General features: G+C 37.3%; 1 protein-coding gene across 4 annotated transcripts; it reads left to right on the forward strand.

The window, feature by feature from the left end:
* Positions 1-6,728: 6,728 nt before the first annotated feature.
* Positions 6,729-17,859, forward strand: brd2a (bromodomain containing 2a). 4 transcript variants are annotated; one of them, XM_052533863.1, is made up of 13 exons: positions 6,729-7,345; positions 8,247-8,849; positions 11,300-11,594; positions 11,753-11,890; positions 12,076-12,220; positions 12,449-12,651; positions 12,783-13,247; positions 13,330-13,458; positions 14,016-14,249; positions 14,381-14,643; positions 14,732-15,057; positions 16,066-16,194; positions 16,288-17,859. In XM_052533863.1, exons 2-13 carry the CDS (start codon positions 8,818-8,820, stop codon positions 16,416-16,418), a joined length of 2,490 nt encoding a protein of 829 aa, XP_052389823.1. In that variant the 5' UTR covers positions 6,729-7,345; positions 8,247-8,817; the 3' UTR covers positions 16,419-17,859. The 4 variants fall into 4 exon arrangements, with proteins under 4 accessions (XP_052389823.1, XP_052389822.1, XP_052389825.1 ...); XM_052533862.1 differs by having other exon boundaries at positions 6,729-8,849; XM_052533865.1 differs by lacking the exon at positions 8,247-8,849.
* The last annotated feature ends 4,527 nt before the right edge of the window (positions 17,860-22,386 follow it).

Below are 22,386 nucleotides of genomic sequence, written 5' to 3' on the forward strand. Positions count from 1 at the left end.
TGACCTACCGTGCCCTTTGGGGGTCAGAGCTCATTCTACTAGGAGTATGGTGGCCTCTAGAGCCTTATTATCTGGGGCCTCTCTTCAGGATGTTTGTGATGCGGCAGGCTGGTCCTCGCCACTCACATTCGTCAGGTTTTATAGCCTAGACCTGGACGCTACTCCCGGGTCTCAGGTTTTTAATTCTAGAGGCGTTGGGTTTTCTGTCTGACACTCAGGCACTTGTAATATGGCGGTTTGGGTATTCTCGTTCCCAAAGCGTTATCGACGCATCGTCTCTCCCTCGATGGGGAACGTCTCGGTTACGTCTGTAACCTCGGTTCCCCGAGAAGGGAACGAGACGATGCGTCTCCCTGCCATACTTCCTTCATTCCTGTGATCGACTTGCTTCGGCACTGTCGAAGCTAACACCGGTTGCTCCGGTTGGGGTTTTTATCAATTCCTGGTCGTGACGTCACTCCTGACGCTCACTCTCGCCATTGGACTAGTTGACATGGATGCTTCAGACGCACTCACGCAGAATGCGTTCCCAAAGCGTTATCGACGCATCGTCTCGTTCCCTTCTCGGGGAACCGAGGTTACAGACGTAACCGAGACGTTTTTTGAGCCTGCAAGGTGGCAATGTCCAGTGGAAACTAAATGAACTGCGACACAATAAGATGTTCTGAAAGTGCTGAAAATGTTTGTGTGATCACTCTGCTTACAGAAGGTTGTGACAGACCCAAATCATCATATTGCATTGTTGCATTTTCCCAGTTGCCAAATATCGTAATGTAGTGTTTACTTAAATTTATATATTAAATTATAAATTATTATATAATCTATACCGTCTTATTAACTCACTGTCATCCATTGTCTGCAACACATTTCTTCTTCCTCTTCATCTTTCTGCAATTTTCTCCTCTGCTAAGGAAACTCTTAAGCCTTTTAAAAGTCCTCGTATGTGCTCTTGACAAATTTGACCTTAAGACCTCTTTTAAGGGTTAAGATGCTTTCTGAATTACTTTTTTCTTTACTAGGATTTTTTCTTTAATTTTAAGAGTAAACGCCCACATTTCTAAGAATTTTCTTAGAATTTTGTCACTAGGAGCTACTTTTTGCATTAAGATTCTTTATGAATATGGGCCCTGAATAATATATTCAGAAGCTGTTGTGTTGAGCCCTTAAAGATGTTCCTTTCACAGCTTAAGTATGAAAACTATCAACAATGGACAACATAGCACAGAACATTTTGAAATAAATAAATGAAAGCAATCTGAATTATTCGGAATCAATTTCGAGAAACATACATACATACATATTATATACCCATTCCACATAATAATATTCATTAAAACTGTATGTTAACTCGTAGGAGCTTGCTGCATGAATCCGTGAGTAGGCTACAGTTTACAAATCCATGGGAACAGATTGCGAAAGTGTGCGCGCAGATTATGAATTTGAGGGTACAGATTCAAAAACCGAGGGTACGGTTTACAAAATCTGAGCGCACGGATTGGAAATTCATGGGCTAGGATAGGACATTCGAACCAGAAAGACAGTTTACATTACATAAAACATAAAAGGTTTTTGTCTTTATGCTCAACTAAAGTGAAATAATGAGCATATTTTGTCAAATGGAACTGTGTTACAGTAACGCTTAACCCGTTACTTCAAAACACTGGTTAATGTTTCAAAATGTGTGTGTGTAATGTGCATTATAGAACAAAATGTCAAGCATCGTCAAGTTTTTTACATTATTTGACTCATTAATTGAATAAAAATAGAAAATCTTGAGGGAAGCGGCAGGGAATTAATCTTTATTAGTCAGGTTGTCTTCACAACTAAACCACTCTATTCCCAGAGAAAGACAGAACTGAAAACTTAAATAAAATGTGTTTCTTGAGCTGAGATTGATTCAGAGGATTTTCTATTATATGTATAAGTACAGGAAAATGAGTGGCCATCATTACTTTAAGAAATGAAGGTCAGTCAGTCTGAAAAATTGGGAAAACTTTGAAAGTGTCCCCAAGCGCAGTCACAAAAACCATCAAGCGCTACAAAGAAACTGGCTCTCATGCGGACCGCCCCAGGAAAGGAAGACCAAGAGTCACCTCTGCTACGGAGGATAAGTTCATCCGAGTCACCAGCCTCAGAAATCGCAGGTTAACAGCAAGCTCAGATTAGAGACCAGGTCAATGGCACATGGAGTTCTAGCAGCAGACACATCTCTAGAACAACTGTTAAGAGGAGATTGTGTGAATCAGGCCTTCATTGTAGAATATCTGCTAGGAAACCACTGCTAAAGAAAGGCAACAAGCAGAAGAGACTTGATTGGGCTAAAGAACACAAGGAATGGACATTAGACCAGTGGAAATCTGTGCTTTGGTCTGATGAGTCCAAATTTGAGATCTTTGGTTCCAACCACCTTGTCTTTGTGCGATGCAGAAAAGGTGAACGGATGGACCCTACATGCCTGGTTCCCACCGTGAAGCATGGAGGAGGAGGTGTGATGGTGTGGGGGTGCTTCGTTGGTGACACTATTGGGGATTTATTCAAAATTGAAGGCATACTGAACCAGCATGGCTACCACAGCATCTTACAGCAGCATGCTTTTCCATCCGGTTTGCGTTTAGTTGGACCATTTATTTTTCAACAGGACAATGACCCCAAACACACCTCCAGGCTGTGTAAGGGGTATTTGACCAAGAAGGAGAGTGATGGGGTGCTGCGCCAGATGACCTGGCCTCCACAGTCACCAGACCTGAACCCAATCGAGATGGTTTAGGGGTGAGCTGGACCGCAGACAGAAGGCAAAGGGCCGACAAGTGCTAAGCATCTCTCGGGGAACTCCATCAAGACTGTTGGAAGACCATTTCAGGAGACTACCTCTTGAAGCTCATCAAGAGAATGCCACGAGTGTGCAAAGCAGTAATCAAAGCAAAAGGTGGCTACTTTGAAGAACCTACAATATGACATATTTTCAGTTGTTTCAAACTTTTTTTCTATGTATATAATTCCATAAATAATTCCACATGTGTTTATTCATAGTCTTGATGCCTTCAGTGTGAATCTACAATTTTCAAAGTCATGAAAATAAAGAAAACTCTTTGAATGAGAAGGTGTATCCAAACGTTTGGTCTGTACTGTATATATATATATATATATATATATATATATATATATATATATATATATATATATATATATATATATATATATATATATATATATATATTAGACACACAATACCAGGCAAAAGTTTTTTTTTTTTTTTAAGAATTCTCTTCTGCTCAACAAGCCTTTATTTGATCCAAAATATTTGTACTATTTAAAATAAATGCTTTCTGTTGTAATATGTTTTAAAATGTAATTTATCTCTGTGACGAAAGAGGAAACTCCCCAGTGGAACACCCAGTCCATCACAAGGCACACCACTAGATTTTAAGTCTTTTTATTATTATTATTATTATTATTGAATTTCTCTTTGGTATAGCACGAGGAGAAAATGTTCAGTTTTTTCTTCAAAATAAAAAGTGGTATAGTTGTCTCCATGTGGCTCAATTTTCAAGTTAACAAGTGGCAAGTTGAGCTCAGAGACCTTTGGAAAGCCATGTTTTGAAAGCAGTTTATTTTAGACCCAAAGTGATTATTCCCAAGCAAGGATGCACCACAGCCTGAAATGTATGCACATTTTTAAGGTGAACCCATTACTGTCACGAGCTCACTTTAAACACGATGTCCGTAAACTGGCGCAACTCACCAGTCTTTCCCCTATAACCTCGAATTTTGAATTGTCTGGTTATTCCCAGAGTAAACACTAGATGTCACTGTTGTACACAAAATAAATACTCCACTCACACAAACACACACACACACACACACACACACACATATACACACACGTAGGCTATATATATATATATATATATATATATATATATATATATATATATATATATATATATATATATATATATATATATATATATATATATAAACAATGCAACACTCAACAATGGCGTTGAGTGAAACGTTTCCAGTGAATTGCTGCTCATTTGCCTCCACTGCCATAGCTTCTGCCTTATGCAAAAGTGATTGTATAATGCCTGATAGAATCTGATAACAGTTAACTTAGTTTGACTCAGTGGTGATGGATTGTGTACTTGTTTGAATTGTTGCTGTGCTTCCCTTTCTGGGTTTCAGCAAAACATCTGGAGGCATATTGAAAGTACTCAAGCCATTGACTGAAAGGGACAGCGTTCATTGTAATGTCTCACATACCACTCTGATGTCTCATATAACACATCTGAGAAAGCAAAAATAAATGGACTTAAACTATTTATGTATATATATCTGAAGACAGAAGACAAAAAAAAACATTTATCTTATGACTTTTAAGAGAAAAATAAGTAAATGGACATTAAGTGCTTAAAATGTCTCATAAAAGCTTTGGTGTAATTAATATATCAAATACTCCTGTGCTTGTTTGGTTCATTTCAACTTTATTTTCAAACATCATTGCAGAGGTAAATGTGGTAATGCAACAATGGTTTTGCATAGCAACAGAGTAGAGCTGATGGGGTTCACTGTGTCTGGTTCAGAATAGAAATGCATGTGAGAATCACTGTTAATAGTTCTACAATTATATGTTTTCACAGAAAAGTCTTTAAGACCTCAAAGAATGGTCTTCTAGCAGCCCTTGCTGTAGTCTCAGACATGCCTTGGAAAAGGATGGACTGAAAGGGATGTTATGGAAATTTAAATCTTGCATTGATTGTATTAATCTTGTTTAAATATCTTTTTCTAACATACAATAATCAATGTACTATAATTAGTTAATAGGGATTTTGAGTTATTTTATGCAACTTGTGCAAGTAACTGCTTTAGGTTGGAAAACAACTTTTAAGGGGAAACTGTGTACCAGGGATGGGCAGTTTTAATAGTAACATCTACGATGTAATGTGCATGAGATGTGCATGTATTATGGGGTGATGTGCACTGAGCAACATGATTGGCTCAAAGGTCCTACTCTGTCCTTGAATGTATCTTTTAACATACTTGAAAAGGTGGGATGTGAGTCTGTGTTATCTCTTTGCACACAGACTCAAGCTGTGTGTAAACCAAATCATTCTCTGCAGAGAATTAAAGCAATACAAAGAAAACTCTGTTTGGTTTTTCATTCTCAGTCTCTACAAATTGTTATTGAATTAGAGTTTAATCAACAGGGAATATATATATATATATATATATATATATATATATATATATATATATATATATATATATATATATATAGTGTCCATTTTCTGTGAGATCTTAAAATATACTTATAAAGCAAATGTAGAAATATAATTTACATAAACATTTCCAGATGAATATGTACTGGACCGAAGCACCTTAAATTATCAATGCATTATTTCTTGGAAAAATCATGTTAAATGTGAGTATAAAATATGACACATCATTTATCTTTTCACCTCTCTGCCAACATTGCATTATGTTTTGCTTGCCATGATAAAATCTACAGAGCTTTTGTCATAAAACTAAGCATTTAAATATCACCTTACTAACACATACTGACATTTATCTGCATCTTATGTAAGCAGTCTGTAATATCGCTTTAAGAATTTCATTGACTTACATTACAAGCTATCAGAATTTCATCTTACTTTTGGCCGAATTAATAACATCTGCACTATATTGCAAATTTTTGCACAGTTTGGGCGTCTGAATTTAGGTGGGTTTTGTTCTTGTTCAAGTATGAGCTCCATATTGTCACTATATCATACTTTATGAGCCATAAAAGCCTGATGTATCAAATCTTATATAATTTTTTTTTTCCCATTAAAACAAATACACACTCACACACAAAATGCAGAAGCATGTTAAAACATTGCAACGGGGTGGATATGAAGTACGGAAGTTTACTATGGCCTTTTTTCTCTTCTCTTCTTCAAAACTGCAAAAGATGCAGTCCAATACAACATCCCCTCCTAAAACCAACCATTGCACTGTAAATGTGTATGCATTCCTTGCAGTGCAGTGCCAAGAAAGTCCAGCTATAAGTGTGTGAGTGTGTGAGAGCCTCCATAACAACTGTTTCCCCGCTGGCCGAGTCGCCTTGTGATGCTGAGTCAGACTGGGTTAGTGTCTGTGATCAGTGGGACATGAGTGACAGGCCAGGCTTATGTTTCTCATTGTAATGCTGTTCTCAAAGATGTTGTTATATGTTGCTAACTATCATATTTAAGAAGCACAGAAGTATTCACAAATATATTTTCAAATATATATATATATATATATATATATATATATATATATATATATATGTATATATAAAAGTCAAATATTTATTTATTTATTTTTAAATTAGTTTCAAAATGGTATGTAGATTTAGAAAATCAGTTATAATTATGATAATCTGATTCTTCCAAAATAAATAAATAAATTATTGGTGATAAAAAAAGTACACGTAATGTATCATTACCAAGCATATCTCTTATATTATTCCTTTGGGTATTATGATTATTAATATTTGCTGTTAACCATGACTAATCTATCAATTATGCATCTGTGTAATCAAACTTATTTCCAATTTCAATGTAGCTGTATTTTGTAACCAGTAAAAAAATAAATAGTCACATAACAAGTTTCCCCTCTCAGCTCACGGGTTTCGGGGGAAGGAGTCGAATGAAACTGCGCATGCGTAGAGAGGATTACATTCAAACGGAGATGAACGCTATTGATTACAAGGGTTTCTCCTGCTCCTAATAAACTTTTTTTTTTTTTTTTTTGCTACGCGTTTTACTAAAGTGAGTGAAAGAATTCAAATCATTTGGAAAGGAATCGAACGGAATCGGATTATATGACCCAAGAAGAAGATATCAGTGCAAAAAACAATCAGGTTTAATTTTTGCGATGGTTTGCGAGACACGTGATCGGCTTCATCCAATCACAGTGCGGCAACGACAGCCATGTCTTCTTTGTTCTGGATCTATCAACGCTACCGATTAATTACAAGTTTAAGTTTATGTTTTTTTAGAAGATTAGATTTTTAATCGGTAAGGGATGCTCTCCTGTTCAATGTATCGTAAAAAGAAGACGGGTTTGAAAGAATTCCTCCTTTTAAAAAACGGGATGAGCCCCGCGGCTAACGTTAGTTGTGTGGGATCTCACGTGACTCCCTGCCCCCACCGCGAGCCATTGAAGGGGAAGAAGAAGAAGTCGGACATGTTTGAGGGAAATGTGTTGAATAAAGAAACGTGGCTGAAGACGAGAAGAAACGCGGGATTTTTCCGACAATGAGGAATTCGACACATTTTGTTTTTCATTCTTATTTTCAATTCACTTAATCTGGATAGAGGTATATGTTAAGAGATTTAGATTTATTAGTATAATTATTTTTAAAACATAGTTAATAATTAAATTTAAACGTTTTATTTAAATAATATATAGACAACCACGAACAATTTGACCAGTTCAGTGTTTTATTTTGTTTTTTCACAATCTATGACATTGTTGAAAAGCTGTAACCTTGGTAATGGGGGATGGGCGGAAGTATATTTAACAAAAAAAAAAAAAACGATTTGCTCTACTCTTTTTAATTTTAAAATAGTTTAAAAATACTTTTTTTTTATACCATGTTAAAATACTTTAACGCGTTTAACATGGTTTCTATACAGATAATATTTTAATCCGTGTGTTTCAGGTGTCCTTTAAAAAAAGGAAATACGACTGATGTGAAAACCTCTACAAGATTTGTTCGTATGGTTTTTATTATAACAAGCAGAAAAATTTCGTTAAATCAAACGCATTTTAGTCGTTGTAGATGATTTTGACTTATTAGTTTGAGCTCGATGTTTGCCTGAACACATAAGTCATTTTATTTATAAATTCTTAATGTAATTCGAATATTTAAGACATTTCTGATCAACTTTAGTTTGTTTTGTAGATGTTTTGTCCTTGTAATCGTGTTTTAGCCAGTGTGTCGTCGTTTGAAGTTGCTGCGTCATTTAATGGAGGACACTCCTTGTAGGCCATGTTGGATCGACAGAGAAAAAGGGCTTTGCCTTTTTTGTTTGCTTGTTTTTTTACATTGGTCTGACTTTGCTTCGTGTTATCTACATTGGGTAAAAGGCGAATTTTAACAAGATATTACATGCTCCTTTAGGCCTCGGGTTTGTTTTTTCTGTTTTATTTGAGTGGTGTAGTAACATCATGGTTGTGCCTTGGGATCTTTTATGTAATATTTTTGTTACTTTCAGGCAGTCGATGAGGAACTGGCTGTAAAGAACGTGTATGTGCCGCATTTGTCTGTTACACGTGACTCATGGGGCGAGCCAATGGCGTATTTCCAACATGACCCGGATGATCGCGCCTTAGTTTTGGGCAGCCAATCAGCGAAGTCTGTTGACATAACTCAAGACTCTTGAGAAACGCGGTGTTTCTGGAAATGTTAGCACATCTTTAAGTGTTTTTTAATTATTCGTGAAAATGTTTTACTGAATGTGGTTGTTATAACAAAAGCGGCGGCGTTGCTTAGATGAGTGTTTTTTATGCGAAATAATCTGGTTTAGAAATACAAATCGTGATGTGTGGGCGTGGTCTGTTTGATTGACAGATATCATGGCCAGTAGAATTCGCGTAGGCGTGTACGTATAGCGTTACATCAGCCAATGGCGTCGTCGATGGGTTTATAAAAACTCGGGCGGAGCCTCAACTTCGCCATTTCATTGTATCTCCGAGCTGGAGGATAAAGGAAGTCCGAAAAACAAGGCCGCGAAACTCGGATATTCGAACGAAACCGGTTTATAAACCGAACCCGGATCCATCCCGATGGAGACGGCCTTTAGCCCGCCCTTTGACAGGTACCGATTGGAGAAAATGACACTGCATTTGTTCTGTGAACGAAAATGTTGTTGGAATATTGTCGTAAATCGGCATCTTTCGGAATTATTTTATTTTAATCACTTGCGTCCTACGATAACATCAAGCGAAACGCTGGAGTATTAAGACCGCATTGACTTTCGCTCTTGGATGGCAGTGATGCTGGAGACGTTAGTTTTTACATCGTCAGTACGCGACTAGTATTCAAGTTTCCAAAGTCTGGTTTTTAACGAGCAACTGCCCGCGATCAGTGCGCATGCGCACTGTCGCTCCTGGAGCTATTTATTTACTGTTATTCTCTCGGTTTTCAAGCCGTCACATTTGAGCAATACAGATCTGTTTTTCACATCTAAGACTTGTTTGAATTGTGGCTGTTTTAACCGTTGGCTAATCTGGAATCTATTGATTCGTCATAGCGGTTGCCTAACGTTACGCTTTATTAGAAAATGTATGGTACGTTAGATTTGTTTTGGGTGATTTATTTAGACTGGAAAGTGTGTTGTGAATTTTAAACTCACTGTTATGCATTGATCAGGTCTTCCACGAGTGTGAAAACGAGCATATCTGTAATATAATTATAAGTAACGTATAGATTTAGGTCATAAGGCGGCGACTTGGTTTACGGGAACTAACAAATAATGTGTTAGCGTTGGGTGTTTTATAAGTGGTTTGTTTAGCATTAAATATGCTTTTGTTATATTAATGTGGCTTGCTTTGTGGCCCTTATTTTGAAGGGCTTTAGTCATATTGAAACGCGTCTTGTGTTGCGCTTCCGTCTCTTACCACGTGGACCCTTTTTTTTTGTCAACATTTTACACGCGTGGAAGGCCGCAGTTCTTTGATCAATAAACGGTTTCTTTTGATGGCGAGAGCCACTGATTTGTGAAATCTAACGGCACAACACGGAATAATTTGTTTCGCTTTTGGTTGCTTAGTAACGCAAGTATTTAAATGAGCATGAATCCCTTCATCTGCCCCCCTCCCTACCAGTGTGCAGAATAATTAGACCTTTTATTTCTTTTGTTTTTTCCCTTTCCAGACATTGTTTGTATACTAAAATTTTGCTTAACTGAAAATAAAAGCTTTAAACGTGAACTACTTGTGATTTTTGCATCATTTAGCACTGTTTAGATTTGCATATTTAATTCTTAAGTTGTTTAGAAAACATGTTTAATATGCTTAAGATTTTAAGTTAAAAAATGTATCTTGAAAGAATATGTGATGCATTGACAAGGGTCACAGTTTATTTCTCTGGAAGCAGCTTGTCTGCGTTGTTTTTCAGTTTGTTAATTGACACTCAGTCCTTACTGGGGCAGGTATGCAAACCTTCACTTACAGAAACTGGCCGGAAGGCATGAGATCAAGCTTCTGCAGAATGACCGAACACCCGCCTCAAGTGTTTTGTAGTCTCTAGTTCTGTACTGGAAGCTCCTGACACCAAGATGAATTTCTTGTGTGTAAACACACTTGTTAATAAAGGTCATTCTGATTAAAACCATATTAAAATGACTATACAAATGTTGCATCATTGTGCTATCCAGGAATCCTAATATACACTGAGAATAAAACCCAAGAGGATGCACTTGTAATAAATAAGATGCTTCCAGCTTATTCTCTTGCAGTTAGCCTTCAGAAGGTAAGTCTTGGGGAGGAAATTAGATTCTTCATATAATAATCAGCTTATAAAATATGAAGTCTTCTGTTTGTAACTTAAAATTACTTTGGATAGTCAATTTTACATGAGCAATTTATAAAAGCATAAAACTCATATAAATTCCCTGCATTTTTTTTAAATACGCTAGTTAATTCATTTTTGTTTTTTTTCAGATAATGCTTGTGTAAAGTTATGATCCATTTTTGCAACTGTGAAGTGTTTTAGGTACATAATATAAACATAAACAATACAACAGGGAAATTAAACTGGGGGTAATGCTCCTTTTTCTGTTAAAAACTGAAAAATAACATTTGTTATATTTACCATTCAATAATGCATTAAGATTAATCTTAAGTTAAATTAGTCCACTGGGCAGGAGTAATTCATTAGTGGTTTAAAATAATTATTTTGAGGCCTGTATTCTCATTGGCTAATCCCTTTGATAAACAAACCTGACCTGATCTGGGTTATTAGGTCTGTTTCAGGCCCCGCCCCCAGTATCCAGTACGTATCAGTTTGGACTGTGTCCTAGTGTAACTCACCCATGTCTGGACAGATAAACTGCTGAAGGGGCAGTTGTGTCTTCATGCTCTGTTCACATAAGCGAAACAGACGATTAGTCATTGAGTCGGAGTCATGAGTCAAATGTTGACTTTTCTCGTTTCATCTCATATAGTCACATAGTAATTCATTGTTCTGTTTCTTTTATGAGTTCTGATTGGTTTATGATCTGTATTTACTTTACATGACACGCTCTCACCTTCCTGTTCTCCACAGCTCTTTGGGCGGGGGTGACGGCATGCAGGGGGTCATCATGATGGAGCAGTCCATCTCAGCACCCGGCAAGCGCATCCGCAAGCCGTCGCTGCTGTACGAAGGGTTCGAAGGACCTGCTCTGCCCCAGGTGCCTCAATCTGGACCCCCTCAACCCCCTGTGCGGGACCCCATTCGACAGGGCCGTATGACCAACCAACTGCAGTTCCTACAGAAGGCTTTACAGAAGACATTGTGGAGGCATCACTTCGCCTGGCCTTTCCATGAGCCGGTGGACGCTGCCAAGCTCAACCTGCCTGTAAGCCGAATCTTGTTCCAGAACTGACTTTTTGAGGGAGCTGTTATAAGGCTCTGTTTAAATATGTAACAAAATTGCATGTTATAGCACAAATAATGGGTTTAAACTCAAGCGTGTGTTTTTCTGACTTAATGACTTCTATTTGTTATCTCATGCAGGATTATTACAAAATCATTAAACAGCCCATGGATATGGGGACTATCAAGAAAAGACTGGAAAACAATTATTACCGCAGTGCCAGCGAGTGCTTGCAGGATTTTAACACCATGTTTACCAACTGCTATATCTACAACAAGGTCAGTCGGTTCATTTATGTTCAGGTGAAAAGTTCTAGAAGCGCGTAGCTTTGTTTTTTCGGAGTTTGGATTAATTTTGTTGTTCCATCAAGTTGCTCAGGTCTTCTACCCAGGCTATTATGGAGCAATTACTCGCATCAGTAGTATCATCTTCCATGTGATCTAAAATCCTCTGTTTATATCAGCCAACAGATGACATCGTCCTGATGGCTCAGTCTCTGGAGAAGGCTTTCCTGCAGAAGGTTGCACAGATGCCCCAAGAGGAAGAAGAGATTCCTGCACCTGTCCCGAGGGGCAAACAGGGCAAACCTAAAAAAGGCCACAAATCAAGTAAGAATGGGTTGAAAAACAGATGAACCTTAATAAACTGATAAAGAGAGCAGTTGGATTTTCGTGATCGTGGTTATGGTTTTTATAAATCTAAATATAACTATAGAACGATTTAACAAAAAAAAAAAAATTAATGAAAAAAAAATTAATGAATATATATTTGTGAAATACATGTGGCTGTTTTTCCTGCCTTCATGCTTCTGCATTATCCTCCCCAACCCCCTTTAGTCTCCGGCGGATTCACGACAGCTCATCAGGTCCCTGCTATATCTTCCGTGTCACAGTTGGCCTACTCCCCTCCAACTCCAGACACCCCAGACTCGATCCTCTCCACCCCACTGCAGACGCTTATAACCAAGACTTTGCCTCCTCCCACTTCACACAGCACCCCTGCGCTGATGGGCCTGCCCCCTACTCAACCGACTGCAAAGGTAAGACCACCTCTTTCCTTATCGCATCTATTTATGCAAATCAGTTTTGATATGCAACACAACCTAGTTGGAATACCAACAGGTTTGCTTAAGTGTGCAGTTTAGCTTATTTTTCACCATTCTTTCAATAGAAAAAGGGTGTGAAGCGCAAGGCAGACACGACCACCCCCACCACCACAGGCATGCAGCTCACTATGGGTGTAGGTGGCATGGGTCTCGGCATGGGTGGTGGTGACTCCCCGCTCACTCTCTCCACTTTGGGTGTTGACCCCAATCAGAGCCTGTCCCTTGGCCTGGGCATGAGCCTTGGCGGAGGCCTGGTTGGAGACAAAGTACCGGCAAGACGAGGTGGCAGTGGCAGGCCCATCAAACCACCCCGAAAAGACTTGCCCGATTCCCAGAACCAACATCAGCCGGTGCGGCGCGGGAAGCTAAGCCAGCAGCTACGGTACTGCAGCACGATTCTCAAGGAGCTGCTGTCGAAGAAGCATGCGGCCTACGCCTGGCCCTTCTACAAACCAGTGGACGCTTCCTCACTGGGACTGCACGACTATCATGACATTATCAAGTATCCCATGGATCTAAGCACAATAAAGGTACGTGTAAAGAGATGTATCACGATATAAAACGCCACCATGTGCACGATCAGAGCTACATGATTTTCTAATGATATTGCAGAGGAAAATGGATCATCGAGAGTACAGGGATGCATTGCAGTTTGCTGCTGACATCAGGCTAATGTTCTCGAACTGTTACAAGTACAATCCCCCAGATCACGATGTGGTGGGCATGGCCCGAAAATTACAGGTATGGACACTTGCACTTAAGTTCTTTTTACTATTCATAAATTTTTGCAATTTCACATAAGCAAAAATAAAGAGATTGACAAATCAAATGCACCGATATAGTTGTGGCAAATGGCACACATGCCCTTGTGAAAGAGCACAGACCGGCTTTATTATAATATCATTTGAGCAGAATATTGCATTGGTGTTTGCTGAACTCCAACTTATGTGTTGGTCAGTGTTTTCAGAGCATCAGCATGGTTGTTTTTTTATATGGCAGAGATAGCATGTGCATGGTTGATAGATTTTGAAAGATTAAGTAAAACTGCCCTTCAAGGTAATTTAAACTCTTGAGATATAACAACCCCAAGCTTTTAAGTAAAAACATTGAAATGTTATCAATGTAAGATAACAGAAATGTGAAAAAAAAAAAAAATCTGGATAAATATCCATATGATTATGCGTAGTTAATCGAGAGAACCAGAAATTATGATGATGATGATGGAAATCATGCAGACCTACTTGCACATTAAAAGCTTGTCCAAAATTGGATGTTAAAAAAATCGTATTCTATTTCAGGATGTCTTTGAGTTCCGCTTCGCCAAGATGCCAGACGAGCCTCTGGAGTCCCTCCCACCTGCGTCCCTAAGCGGCGGCCTGGGCGGTCACTCCTCCTCTTCCTCCTCCTCTTCCTCCTCGTCATCAGAGAGTGATGTGAGCAGCGAGAGTGAGAGCGAGAGCAGCCCGAGCTCCGACAGTGAGGAGGAGAGAGCGAATCGCCTGGCCCAGCTTCAGGAACAGGTGTGTACACAGGTAGTGACTGAACTTTACCAACAAAGTCCGCTAAAGCGCCACTGACAGATTTGGCGTAGTTGTACATTTACTGAGAGCTGCAGTGGCTGTGGGTTTAGAAAACACTCACTCACTCACTCGCTTGTCTGCAGTTGAGGGCGGTGCACGAGCAGCTGGCCGCGCTGTCCTCTACACCCATCATCAAGCCCAAGAAGAAGAAAGAAAAGAAAGACAAGAAGAAAAAGAAGAAGCCGGAAAAACACAAGCGGGCCAGGAGTATGATGGAGGACGATGTACTCATCCGGACGCCCAAAACACCAAAACTCTCCAAGACACCAAAGAGCAGGAGCAACAGCAAAGCGGCGACATCCACTCAAGGCAAGAAGACCTCCAACAAGAAGAGCAGCAAGAGCAAGTATGTCTCAAATACTCATTTACTGCATGCCCAATTAATTTGTCCCTGAAAATCACCAAACATAAACGTATCTTATTTCTTTCCCTAGATCCTCAAAGAAATCTCAAGCCCCCTCCTTTAACGCTCCACACATGAGCCAGGGGGGTCTTACGCCACACTATGACTCTGAGGAAGAGGAGGAGACCAGCCCGATGAGCTACGACGAGAAGCGGCAGCTCAGTCTGGACATCAACAGGCTGCCGGGCGAGAAACTGGGCCGCGTCGTCCACATCATCCAATCACGAGAGCCCTCGCTGCGTGACACCAACCCCGAGGAGATCGAGATCGACTTCGAGACGCTCAAACCGTCCACACTGCGTGAGCTGGAGAACTACGTCATGATGTGTTTACGCAAGAAACCACGGAAACCTAGCGGTGAGAGCATTTACATTCAAATGAGCTCAAACTAGGGCTTTCCATTAAAATTAATAAATTATTTATGCCTTTAATTAACATATAAATTTTTGTGTTCATAAAATTATTTACTTATCACAATTTATATTTATTATTATATTGTGTGACTTAATTATGGAAGAAATAATGTATTAATGTTAAAATCAGTTTGGTTGAATGAATGACTGACTTGCTGTGACCTGCTAGTGGGTTTGGTTTAATTTTGAGAGTATTAAAAAAATTTTACATTTAAAAAAATATATACAATTTCATATTTCAGTATTATTCTTCTTTATTTTTTTTATTTTTTTTTAAACATGAATATCTATTTATTAACATTATGCAATTCTGAATAAATTAAGTTTTTCTTAATTTACTTACATCAGTTGAATGCTTTTGTTATCTAAAGACAATAAAGACGTTTTTATGTTTAATGTTTTTTTAGGAGGCAGTTACATTTATTTATTTTTCAGCCAAAATGTGTTTGTGGTTGTGTTTCCCACGGACTCGAACTCTGTGTGTGGCGGCACTTCCCTCGGGGGAAATGTATGCTATATATAAAACAGCAATGTGTGGCGGGTTGCCACAAATAAGTCAATGTATGGGAAACACTGTAGATTGATTAATTTATTATTTGACACGTTATTAATAGAAAATAAAAAAAGTAATACTTTGATTATAGTAACAAGTAATACTAATTAAAAACGTTTTTATATTTATGCCATTGATTTGATAAACCGATATGACCTTCCCTGGAGAAAGGAAGGTTTTTTTCATGGGCAGCTGATGGGAATCTGATACTAGACGTTAACCCATCATGCATTGTGCAGCCCCACCTTTCCTGGTTTTATTCAGCACACTTTACAGGTAGACAAACAGGCTTTAACATTAAAGCCACTGGTGCAGGTAGAAACTCATGACATGGCATGCTGTAGAGAATCGAGTAGTTGAATGGGAAATTTGACTCCGTGTGCTGCTTGTGTTTTCCAGTGTCAGTCAAAGGCACTGCAGGGAAATCCCGTGAGGAACTGGCTCTGGAGAAGAAGAGAGAGCTGGAGAGACGACTGCAGGACGTCAGCGGCCAGCTCAACTCCGTCAAGAAACCACAGAAAGCCAAAGGTAGGGACCGAGGTGCATGAAGATGATCAGTGCTCATTCATAATCAGGGTAATGGAGATGAAATGATTTAACACACCCCTCTCTGTCTCTCAGTGGAGAAGCCCGCTGGGGTGGAGGCTCATGCCGCAGCGTCTCGTCTCAGTGCCAGCAGCTCCAGCTCAGACTCCTCTTCCTCTTCATCCTCCTCCTCCTCCTCTGACACCAGTGACTCAGACTCAGACTGAAACAACGGACATCAAATAAAACATGCACTCCATCCCAGAATAGAATAGAGTTTCTGTCTTAATAACAGTAACTGTTAGCAGAAAGATGTTTAAGGAAGAGCAGTGTTTCTCTTTAGATGTATAGAAGCAGGTCGGAGAGAATTCTGGGAAATGTTGGACGTAGAAGGAACTAATGGAAAAGCAGACCAGGTCATCTTTGTCTAGTTTGGGACTCATTTCTGTTAGTCTATCCTTCTTTACTTTGTGTATATACATGTACAAAGATATATAAATATCTATTTTTCTTTTATAAAGAAGAATTTTAAGCAATTCCCTGGTAGGGAAGAATACAGAAATATTACTTTTTTTTCTCTTTCTTTTGTGAATACCTTTTTTAAATTTTTCTTCTTCGTTTGACCTTTTTTAGTAATTTGTCTTAAAGAAAAAAAAAAACAAGGCTTGGAGTAGAAACTGCTGTCACTTTGTTTGCATGAGTGAGTGTGTGATTGAATCCCGTGGTTTTCCCATTTACACACTTTGCACATACGTGGATGTGTTGCCGCTTGGTTCTGCATTTGAATAAAAACAAAAAACAAAGCTCCATCTATTTAAATGGCATCTGTACACCTAAAAAAATAGGAGAACAGGGAAATACGTCACTCATGTCTGTCTGATGGGTGACTTGTTGGCGTCTTAAAACTTGAATCTGATCACCTCTCCATCCAGCCTGCTTTACTTCACGTGGTCATATGAATGGGTGCAAATCTCAGTTGTTTTATATACAAACATGCAGAATTTTGCTCTTTAAATTCAGCTGGGCTACATGATGTGTAATAGATATGGATGCATAAAATATTTTTATGTTGATGTGGTTTCGGTCATGATTTCTAGAGCGGAACAGAGTCTTAGATGCACTATGAGAGGTACACAGCTACTTGATAGCTGTTGATATGAATACTGTTTGTAAATCTTGTTTTTTGAGTTGTAGTCTAGTTTTCTTTTTGTTTTGGTGTGTTTATTATTCACCCAGAGAATTAATGCACAATTGGTAGTTTTAACAAAATGAACCTTGTATTCAGAAATGAAATGCTTGGAAATATAGTTTCAGTTTCGTAGCACATGAGACAATAGCAACAACATAATTTGACGTTTGTATTTTTCTCTTCCAAAATCTTGTACATATGTAACAGTTTCATGACCTCGCAGCTTGCATCTGTCAATATGACCTGGTTTCTGCTTCCTGCATTATTTTTTCTTTTTTACTTCAGCTCTTTTCTTTAGTCTTGTGGCTGGTTTTTTCCACAGCTCTTTATGTTTTTTAAGAAGACAACAGAAAAAAAAACAATAACAAAATGAAACCTCAAGCTATAAGCATCATCTCAACAGATGCTTCATGCAACCATTATTCTCATCTGAAAAATGTCATGTTAATAAAGAGGGTGAGATATCTTTAAAACAGAAACTTGTGGCTCTGTATTTCTTCAGGTTCATGTTATTTCATTATATGATTTTCAGGGAATATATATTGCATCTAGGGATACTATAGTTTGTTGAAACCATTACAAAATGTAACATATTCATTTAGTTTCACTTGTACTGCATTCTTGACATCAATAATACAATAGACATTTAAATAAAATAATACAAATGACAAAATTACTAAAATGTAAGCAGAATTAAAAACAGGAAAATATAAAAATAAAAACTGACCTTGAGCTAATATATAAAATTATAATCAAATAGGAATTACATTTAATATTTTTATTTTATTTTTGATACTATACAGAATCTAACGTAGGCTTATATTAAAATATAAATTATAGTTTATTAATTTATACATTTTTACAAAGTAAAAATGCATTGCATGGATGAAAATACAGATGCATCTCAATAAATTAGAATGTCTTGGAAAAGTTCATTTATTTCAGTAATTCAACTCAAATTGTGAAACTCGTGTATTAAATTCAATGCACACAGAGTGAAGCAGAAGTCTTTGTTTCTTTTAATTGTAATGAGTTTGGCTCACATTTAACAAAAACCAAGCAATGGACTTCACCCTTCCTCCAGACTCTAGGACCTTGGTTTCCAAATGAAATACAAAACTTGCTCTCATCTGAAAAGAGGACTTTGGACCACTGGGCAACAGTCCAGTTCTTCTTCTCCTTAGCCCAGGTAAGATGTCTCTGATGTTGTCTGTGGTTCAGAAGTTGCTTAACAAGAGGAATATGACAACTGTAGCCAGTTGTGTGATGGCTCTTGATGCCTGACCCCAGCCTCAGTCCATTCCTCGTGAAGTTCACTCAAATTCTTGAATGGATTTTGCTTGACAATCCTCATAAGGCTGGGGTTCTCTGGGTTGGTTGTGCATCTTTTTCTTCCACACTTTTTCCTTCCACTCAACTTTCTGTTAACATGCTTGGATACAGCACTCTGTGAACAGACAGCTTCTTAGGCAATGAATGTTTGTGGCTTACCCTCCTTGTGAAGGGTGTCAAAGATTGTCTTCTGGACAACTGTCAGCTCAGCAGTCTTCCCCATGATTGTGTAGCCTAGTGAACCAAACTGAGACCATTTTGAAGGTTCAGGAAACCTTTGCAGATGTTTTGAGTTGATTAGCTGATTGACATGTCACCATATTCCAATTTGTTGATATTGAGTGAGTGAATTGGTGGGTTTTTGTTAAATGTGAACCAAAATCATCACAATTAAAAGAACCAAAGACTTAGACTACATCAATCTGTGTGCACTGAATTTATTTAATACACAGTATTATCTTGAGCTACATCAGAAGGTGGCAGTATACTGAATATCCTTAGTAGTTTAATTACTCCTGTTAGCATTACATTCCCAGTTCCCATTCATCTTAACGGCAGCTGCTCTTAGTGGAGCTGTGTTGTTCTGAGGTAAGTTTAGTAACAGTTATATTTGGGTAAAATGAACATATAGATGGGTTTTTATTATTCAGGTTAGACGGTAGTTCACTAGATTTCAAATTGAGCTGATAATTGTTGTGCAATTTAGTTAATTCACAATGAATGCTCGCTCATTTTTTTGTAAATGGTAGTAGTGTGGAAATTAATGCTTTCATTATTCAAACACTCTTTCTCCTCAAACAGCTCCAGCAGAAAACAACACAGAGATGAGGACACTCGGATTTGTCCTGGTGGGCTTTGTTTTTTTGTTTGTTATGTCTCATATAAAAAGAGTGTTTAGTTTCATTTAAATTACTGTTATATGAAGACGGGACTGACTTGTAGGCCATTTTACTGTAAGCTCTTACATTCCTGTTGGATCTTTCCAAAAGCCTCAGTGCAGGTAAATGAAATGACAAAACGCTGGTTTCTGGAGATTTCTGGTCTCTTAAAACATCTTTACTGGCTTCTATGGCTTCCTGAAAAACCTTTAACATTCATAGAGCTTTTCCAGTCTGCAAAAGGTTCTATATAGTGGAAAACTGTTCTTATTAAAATGTGGTTTAAAGTGGTTATTTTTATATTTTAAGGACTTTTAACTGAAAAGTAAAAAAATATATATTTTTTTAAGTCAGTAAATAAAACTTTCTTCTATTCTTTTGCTTTTTGTGTTGTAAGAAACTTATTGATTAGATACAGCAACTGCGGGACTTAACCTGACAATCAGTGAACTTCACACATGTGATCCTTCTAGAAAAAATGCAGGGTATAAATATACAACTATAAATATTTGATGAAAAACTTAAACTACTTAAAGTAAAAGTAAATAGTAATATTTACAAAAACAAATAAAAATGACAAGCATGTAAAAAAAAGAAAGGTCTAACAAACAAACAAACAAACAAACAACAAAAAAAAGCTAATTGAAATATTAATAAAAACTAAACCTGTATGTAAATACAGTCTGGAAAAAGTCTGGAAATTTAGACTCAACAAATATGGTCTAGTGCATAACAAAATTACTGAAAATGAAGTTTCAATAAAAAATCAAATAAAAAAAGCTAATTTAAATATTACTGTAAACTATAGTGGTATATAATTACTATTGAAATAAAAATCAAAAAATTTGAAAAATAAAAACTAGCTATTAATAATAATATTCATATAAACATTCAAACAAAATATCATAGTATTTGAATAATATTAAATTAAAGGCAATAACAAAATTACAAAAGAATAATAATAACTTGAATATTAAAATAAAACTGATAATACAAAAAATAAAAGTAATGAAAAAAAATCTGTAATGCTATAAAACAATATTAAAGTATCACTGGAACTGACAAGGCATTTTGTCTATGACCCAACCCAACAAATGTGGTTTGCCCACACTACAATTACTGAAAATACCGACATTAATAATTCTAAATAAATAAACCTAATTGAAGTATTAATACAAATAAAATGGTATATAAATAAATTCAAAATAGCACAAACTGAGAAGGCATTTTGACGACCCAATAAATGTGGTCTGGTCCCATGTTTTCCTCTGCAAATACAGTCACGTCTTTTAAATGCTGTACTGCAGGATTGAGTTCATGAAGTGCATCGTGTTGGATTTCCTAGAAGTTTCCAGCTGGTAGAATCCACACACATGCACTTTGAGTCATGATGTCCAGGTGGTTTTCTTGCATTGTTGGTTTAGTGATTTGCATGCACTGTTGAAACAGGTATTTATGTCTGTCACTGGTTCACTGTTCTGTCACTTTCTTCTCTCTCGATACCACAATCACAAAATTAGCTGTGGGCTGCTCTTTTTTCCCCTATCAGCCTTCATTGTGGCTGCATTGTGGTACAAGAAAACATCACAGAGGTAAACCTCCACCACAAACTGATCCTAAAATAATTATACAACTATGATAATGCAGGATAGCTCTAAAGGAAATATGTAAATGCTTTTTTGTCCTTCCCCAGGTTTTACATCTCTTCCCCTTCATTGAAAGCTGAATTGATTTTATGATGATAAGGGTTGAATCATTGAATTGTAAGTTTTTTTTGCATGTGTGTCTATGTAAATCTTTTTTTTTTTTCAGTTGTTGTATATTATTGCACATTTGAATAAAGATTTAAAGCCTTAACTTACCTATGCATGCATGTCTCGGGCTCATTTAGATATCATATATCATGCTTAAAACCAAACATTGGGAAAGACAGAAAAAAATATGCAAAATGCATGCCTCAAAATTGCAAAAAAAAATATATATATATATCAGAGGTTTATGAAATGCTGTCTGTGGGGAGCGTGCATGTGTTTACAGATTCACTGATGTTTTATTTTAATTCTACTTGTGTTAAATGATGTCAGTAGAGATGGAAAGCTGCAGTAAAAAGCCTCGGCCTGTGTTTACTCTAAGAGCCCTGCGGGACCATGGTTAATTCTTCTCTTTATTTCCTAGATGCTCCAGCGCTGGTTTGGGTTTCAGAGCACAGGTGCAGTGCAGAGCTCATTCACAGTCGGAGATAAGACATTACGTGCATTATCCATCACTCCTCACTTCAAGAGCTCGTTGTGTTAAAGCTCTTCACTGTTCCTTCAAGAACTTCATTAGAACTATATCTGATGTATGTTTTTTTAATAAAGAGTTTTATAAAGAAAGGAAGCAAATTATGTAGAAAAGATTGCATAGAAATTATTTAACAAATTAAATATTCATTCATTAATTAGTTAATTTTGTACATCATAGTATGTATGTGTGTTTATATGTGTGTGTGTGTGTGTGTGTAATTGTTATAATTTGTTATTAAAAGCGTATATAACAATTTTAATATCTAACTTTATTTCAAATAAATTTAAGACACATTGAAGGTCCCTTAAAAGTTTACTTAAGTCAATAAGTAGGCAGTTGATGATCATTGTTCTACATAAAAAAAAAAATATTGAAAAAATACAAATTCTGTTGTATTCTTTTCACAAATGGGGCTTGTATTTTGTACATTAGAGCTTTTTTGTTCACTTCTGCTCCCTTGTGTTCAGTTATGGTATTGCCGATCAGTTGTAAATTACTCCAGTGCTGTTT

The sequence above is a fragment of the Carassius gibelio genome, chromosome A19 (genome assembly GCF_023724105.1).
Source record: "Carassius gibelio isolate Cgi1373 ecotype wild population from Czech Republic chromosome A19, carGib1.2-hapl.c, whole genome shotgun sequence".
NCBI lineage: Eukaryota > Metazoa > Chordata > Actinopteri > Cypriniformes > Cyprinidae > Carassius > Carassius gibelio.